Source organism: Lolium rigidum, chromosome 3 (genome assembly GCF_022539505.1).
Source record: "Lolium rigidum isolate FL_2022 chromosome 3, APGP_CSIRO_Lrig_0.1, whole genome shotgun sequence".
In the NCBI taxonomy this organism is placed as follows: domain Eukaryota; kingdom Viridiplantae; phylum Streptophyta; class Magnoliopsida; order Poales; family Poaceae; genus Lolium; species Lolium rigidum.
In genome coordinates, this window is record NC_061510.1 from 97,662,165 (window position 1) to 97,668,914 (window position 6,750).

The 6,750-nt window shown below is 44.8% G+C and overlaps 1 protein-coding gene across 1 annotated transcript; it reads left to right on the forward strand.

The window, feature by feature from the left end:
• Positions 1-3,494: 3,494 nt before the first annotated feature.
• LOC124697792 (probable phospholipase A2 homolog 2) lies at positions 3,495-6,266 on the forward strand. Its single transcript, XM_047230333.1, has 5 exons — positions 3,495-3,912; positions 4,028-4,073; positions 4,607-4,732; positions 5,491-5,914; positions 6,222-6,266. The coding sequence occupies exons 1-4, from the start codon at positions 3,796-3,798 to the stop codon at positions 5,673-5,675; spliced, it is 474 nt and encodes a 157-aa protein (XP_047086289.1). The 5' UTR covers positions 3,495-3,795; the 3' UTR covers positions 5,676-5,914; positions 6,222-6,266.
• The last annotated feature ends 484 nt before the right edge of the window (positions 6,267-6,750 follow it).

Genomic DNA, 6,750 nt, shown 5'->3' on the forward strand with positions numbered 1-6,750 from the left:
ATGGTTTCATATTGGCTAGAACCTTATCTAGCTCTTCTTGGTTGAAAGTAATCAACATACCATCATTTTCCTTGACAGAGACCCTCATTTTTTGGGGCCACATGTCATCCACGTGGGAGAACACTCTATCCTCCCCCTTTGATCCCATAAGATCCATGTAGAAGGCATAAATGTGGGATTTGGAGTTCCCTTTGCTCTGATACCCCTCCTATATCCGATACTAGGTTTGGGATCATGCATATCCTATGCTTCCTATTAACAATTGCATATAGGTAGCCTCTATTCGTGTCACCTTTGAGCAATCAGTTGATTCTACCCCTTTGACACCAGTACCCCTCCTTGACTTGGATAAATTGCATCATTTGTTCCTCTAGGTGACACATGTGGGAACACCCCTCTTCATCTAGAACCACCGAGCCTCAAATATTATCCATATCCTCAATTTGTTTGATAATTACATCTTCAGTTTCCCTTCTTTCCTTCCTAAATTGGCACCCACTCTTTTAGGAATTTCCGTCCCCCCCCCCCGCTTGCCGAAACCAACATGATTTAGCATTTGTTTATCCTGCGCTACTAATCGCGTCTATCTTCCAACAAATTTTTCTTAAACCCTATGACTCCCACCACCAAGTTTGAAAAAAAAATGATCAGATATAAAGCTTACATGCTCGGAGAAAGTAAGTGGGGGTGTGGTATGTCCCAATTCCAGTGACCGCGGTGAGTGAAGAAAGTTGGTAAATGGTTTCCCAAGAGGGGAAACGAACACTCGGTCTAGGAAAGATCGAACCAGGTTTAGCCACTTTTTGGTCCATGTAAAGCGAGACCCAACCCTACTAATTTTCCGGTGTTCCAAAATTAATAACTAGAGATTCATCTGAATTCTCCATTCAAAGCCTAATATCGTAGAGGTGCAGACGTGGTGCTCGCCATGCAAGTCTATGTTTACCACACTATCACCAATCACAAAGCACAGTCTGTAAGGTATCCTCCTCATGTGGGTTTGTGAGGAGATGGCCTATTGAACCCTTTCAGGCGTCCCAAAAAGGTGCAGGATCCTACTACCCAATATTGTTATGACTAAGGGTCATTTAAAACATTGCACATGAGGAAAGAGGGGACTCCCATCCAGCCACAACAAGGTGGAGTGACGAAAAATTGCAGGTTAGCCTCTACTGCAAAAAGGAGAAGAAAACAAAGAGAGGTGAGGGAGAAGATATTGCAGGAAGAAGCTTTAATTTTTTGAGGTTAAACAGTGGGTTTCCCCACTGTGTTTTTTTAATTTATTTTAGATAAAAGAACAGAGTACCAAAATTACAGGTAGCGAGGTGCTAGAGAAAAGCACCACAAGAGCCCAAAACAACAAAAAGAACTAACTAAGCCAGAACTCCAAATCAAACTTATATACACAACTTCACCCAATCTGCAAGCCCTGCATAAGATTTCCTTTTCGCCTTGTATACCAGGAGAGCCAACTCCTCCTTGAAAAATTTCTTGCATCTGTATAAATTGGGGGTGATATCTTTGAATAGGAAATCATTTCGGACTCGCCAAATGGACCAACAACCAAGGACAACAATGTCCAAAGAGAAAGTCTTTCCAATAATGGCCAAGAGTGAGTCGATGACTTCTTCATGAAAAGATTGATGTCCTGAATCCACAGTAATAGACCATCCCGGGCAAATATACTGCCATCACATGAGGGCAAAGGGACATGTGAAGAACAAATGAGTTCTTGATTCAATCTGCAAGGAACCACACAAAGCACAAGAATAATCTGGCAGGAAAAAACTCTTTCTTTGTAACAGCTGTCTTGTATTGAGCCTATCTTGCAGAAGTAGCCAGAAAAAAACCTTGTGCTTAGATTGACAGCAAGTTTTCCAAAGCTTCTTGATAATCGGGCAAACCAGATGTTGCCCAACAAAATGCTTATACGCTTTAGATACCTTGAAACTTGTATTATTCCCAAAAACCTCTTGTGCCCCAAATTTTATTGTTGGCATCCAACATCCGTGTGTATCTTGATGTATGAGATCCGGTAATGATTTCTAGAGAAGAACATGTTGTACCCCATTTGATAATAGTTGAAGAATATTTGCGGGGCTTCGGCGTGTAGTTTTTCACTCAAGTTGTGAGGTTTTCCACGTAAAAATATCTAGTGTCTCTCTGTGTTGATTTGCAACCGCTGTAACTATTCTGAGAACTTCTAGGGTGAGGAGAGAGCTCCTCCCCAATGGGAGATATTGTCTATGGTCAGGAGAGCGAGCCATGAAGTGTCTTGTTTTTTTTTTTTCATATATGTTTGATGCATATGTTTTCTTTTAACATGAGTAACGACATGTTAGTTAGTACACAAGTAATGCTTAAGTTTACACTGGCTACGTTGCACATTTTCAAATCACCTTAAGAGCGTGGTAATCTCCAATTAAGGGTTAACCAATGTGCCATGTTTCCCAAGCAAGTACTCTCTACCATAATTCTCGACAATAAATATGAAATGGAGGGAGCATTAGTTTAGATTTTGATGGTACCTAAAGATGATCTGACGAACGAAGCAGGATTCGAATGAAACAAGATATTGACACATAACCAATTAATCTCCACCTGAACTAAGCTCGCAAACTACCATCAAGCCTTCAACTCTCAAAAATATTACTGGTTGCTGTGTTTTTATCGTTCTAGAGGAGTCGCCGCGAGAATGTGCAGCGGTTGCAAGGTCATTTGTTTGCTTCAGGGAGACGCTTAAACAGACTGAGTTTGATCTAGCTTCTATAACATTAAACTAACCAAGCCTGGTGCAGGCAGCACAGCACAGGCCATGCATGGACTTCCCATGCATGTGGTCAAACATCATATTAGCTTTTCTATCGTTGTTCGGTGCACCTTTACACGATAAACAAAGATAAGATACCTAATCTTGGATGAGACGTAGGTCAGAGGTTACAAAACTGCAGCCACTTGTGGCCCGGTGTCCTCCGGTGACGGCAACTCGTCAGCTGTAATGCAAGTGTGATGTCCTTTGTCATCAGATTGCGGTTATATAGTATACAGGCTCTTGTGATCTGCGTGCACCATGCACGCAACAACGGAGATGCGATAATGTTAAGAACAAAACAAAATTTGATTGTTTGGTGGTTTTCTGAATTTGTTATCGGTCTTTGTCAACTGAAACTCTTGAACACACACTACTGCGATTTTATTCCATAGCATGTTAAATATGGCGTGAGATGAGATGATGAATATAGTTGAATATTTCCCACAAACAATAATATAGTTTGAATAATAATCCAAAGTTGACAACATACAAATGACTAATACCTGGAATAAAAGCAGCTAAGGTTAGCGATGATATATGTGATGATTATACTCAGTTGGAGTATTATTCCTGTTTTGTGCTACTGTGCTCGCTTAGGATATGTGCAACCAGGCGAATGCGACCACTCCACCAAATAAGGATAGGAAACGGCTAAGGGAATTGCCAATTGCCATGGCACCTCTCCATGCCATCAATGTGTTCTTGTTTCAGAGCATGGTAGCCGTACCTGCCTCATCCCATGTTCTAACTCCCCAAACTCTCCTTTGTCATCAGTTACATACAGCCAAGCACTGCTCACTTCACTTGTGCTAGTTGCTGCATCACACCACCACTTCCAGAGTCCAGACTTCAAGCTCCAAAGCTTATATAAGTAACTTACCCGTTGCCTTGCAAAAATAGATCACCTAGTCTGCACCTGGTCTCCCAAAAACTTCTCTCCCTTTTCCAAGGCTTCCACACCCGGACAATATACCACCAGCTCAATGAGACCCTTCCTCAGCTTCTCTCCTTGGTGTTCCTTCCTGCTTCTCCTCTCGCTGGCGACGGCTTCGCAGGGGCTGAACGTCGGCGACCTTCTCGGCCAAGGGAAAGCACCGGCGGTACGTGAGAACTAGCTACCTTATGGCTAAACAAAAATCTGAATTTCCTTTTTCCTACTGCTTCTTGCCTTCTTGGGGTTGATCAGTTTGGTTATGGTTTTATTGGTTTGCGCAGGGTGACAAGGATTGTAGCCGGATGTGTGAATCCATGTTTTGCACGGGTAAGCATGGCACTACTCTGACTCTGTTTTCATGTTACAGCAATCTTGCAGTTTAGCTCTGCATGCAGTCTGTTTGTGGGTTCTATCCCCCTGCTAAGTTTTCCAGAGCAGCTGTCAAGAACAGAGCTGGCAGTCGATCGCGCTACTCTGACCGTCATGTACTCATGTTGCAGCAATCTTGCAGTTCAGCTCTGCATGCACTCTGTTTGTGGGTTCTATCCCCCTGCTAAGTTTTCCAAAGCAGCTGACAAAAACAGAGCAGTCCATCGCGCTATTATCTGGAACTTCATCGTTCTTGTTACCATCTTCTAATCTTTTTCTGCAATCTATTTTGCCAAGAACTGGCTCATCATATACTCTGATTTTTTGTTTTACCGGCAGCATTGCCATTGCGCCCAGAAGTAGCTAGGCCAACCAGGATAGCGGGTTCTGTGGTGTTTTCAGTTGAATAATGGAAGGTGGAAGTGCGTGGAACTGAAGCAACTGACGCTTGTTTGCTCTTTGGTTTCCGGTACGCAACCCACCTCCGGAAGTTGCTCCTGTCCTGAGGTACGGGAAATACTGCGGAATCCTCTACAGCGGCTGCCCCGGCGAGAAACCCTGCGATGCCCTGGACGCCTGCTGCATGATCCACGACCACTGCGTCGCCGACCACAACAGTAAGATAATCGTCGTCCCTCGTCTCTTCCTCACACTTGTCTATCTGAATTCTGAAACACTATCCGAAACGAAAATATCAGACAGGAAAAAGGCACGTTTTCCTTTGCTTCGTTTGACATCTCCACCAAAGGCTTGCCCCACCAACAGAGCTCCCAACCTTCTGCCAGTTTTTTTTTTTTTTGCGAATAGGACACTGGCATTAAAAGAAACACCGAACATTACAAAGCAGCTCAAGAAAAACGAAAATTACAACGAGATCCTTGAGAAGCCCTTCATCTTCAACCCCAACCTTCTGCCAGTTGTTTACGAGATGACACGCCACCTAACAGATACAGATCGTATCTCAAGCCAAGCCGTGGTACCAGCATGATTAGACATGATTAGATTAACAAATGCAGGGCAATGTTCCTGATTGGTCTACGGTCCAGATAAGCCGCAAATTATGTACTTGCTCGGTACGTTGCTCCCTCATCGCCACGAGAGAGGGGATAGTTTGATGCGTGCGACGCAACCGGCATGTCCGCCGCTGCGCCACTACCTCGTCCATGTCGTCCTGTCGATTCCATTTCTACCGCGGCAGGATCGCTTGCACGCGTCGTTCAGGCATCCATGATTGCGAGAAAACACACACGGTTTTCTCCACATCGCACTCGTCAGCCAGTGCGCACTAAACCCTGCCGTCCCAACACAAGCTACTACTGCTATCGATGAATGACTTTGGGTGTAACATGTGTCGTCGTCGTCTTGGTGTGTGCAGATGACTACCTGAACACCATGTGCAACGAGAACCTGCTCAACTGCCTCGACAGGGTGAACCCGGCGGGGCCGACGTTCCCGGGGAATAAGTGCGGCGTCGGCGAGGTGGCCTTCGTCATAAAGGGCGTCATCGAGACGGCCGTGCTCGCAGGGAAGATCCTCCACAAGAAAGACATCGGCCAGTAGCTAGTCAGCTAACGATCGAGCCCATATGGAAGGCAGCGGACGGACGTAAGTACGTACGCTGGCTGCACAAATGATGTGGCAGGCGCGGCGTGCCGGTGCGGCAACGCGATAGTATTAGTGTACTTGGGACATGTACTGTACGGTATATATATGCAACATATTGATGCAATAGTTGGAGATTGGTGCGAAACGGCTATGGTGTAGTAAAATGAAGTGGAGCACTGTTTTGTCATTTCAAAGTGTTTTTTTTTTTGAAACATAGTACAAACGTTGCTCACATACACGCGTATACACTTACCCCTATGAACATACACATACACACCCTACCCCTATGAGCACATCCGAAAAACTGAGCCGACGGATTGGATCTTGAAATTGACAAAGTCACCACAGACGTTTCGCTGTCGATGGGAACGTCGCCTCCCACTGAATGAATATTCCGTCTTTATAGGACACACAGATGTCCAACCTGGGGTTTAAATTCTGGTGGGTTGAGGGTACAACCACCCTCCTAACCACCCAATCTCAGGTTGGTTCTCTCCAAAGTGTATTTCTTGAAACGCAACGCCCGAAAATACTTCGGTTTTGTCATTCCAAAGTGTAAGGGATGATCGATCCTGTTGTAGCTAGGGCTACAAGAGTGGATTGGGAAAGTGAGAAGAAGGAGTTTGTGATCTAAGGTACCACCCTAGCCGCCACCGCCTTCTGCCCCGTCTCCGTCGTCTCTATTCCAGAACCGATGGGTCTCCGCCTCCTCTGTCCGCCGCTCCGGTGGCTGGAGGAGTGAGAACCTCGTACGTGCGCTCGATGTTGTAGTAAGGTCCCTAAAGCTCATACCGTGATACCATTTCTGGGGATCCCAGCTTACAAAGGGCAATAACATTGGCCTCACACGAAGCGTAGCAAGTCCATTCAAAATAAAATCCTAACAACAATGGTACTTATCGACTAACACATTGCATCCAACTCATTTTGCCATACTTCATTTAAAATATTTTGTACCATCTATTGAGTATACCAACTTTCATATTATGTGCTCTGAAATGCAACTCATTGAGAACCTTCATGTTACTTG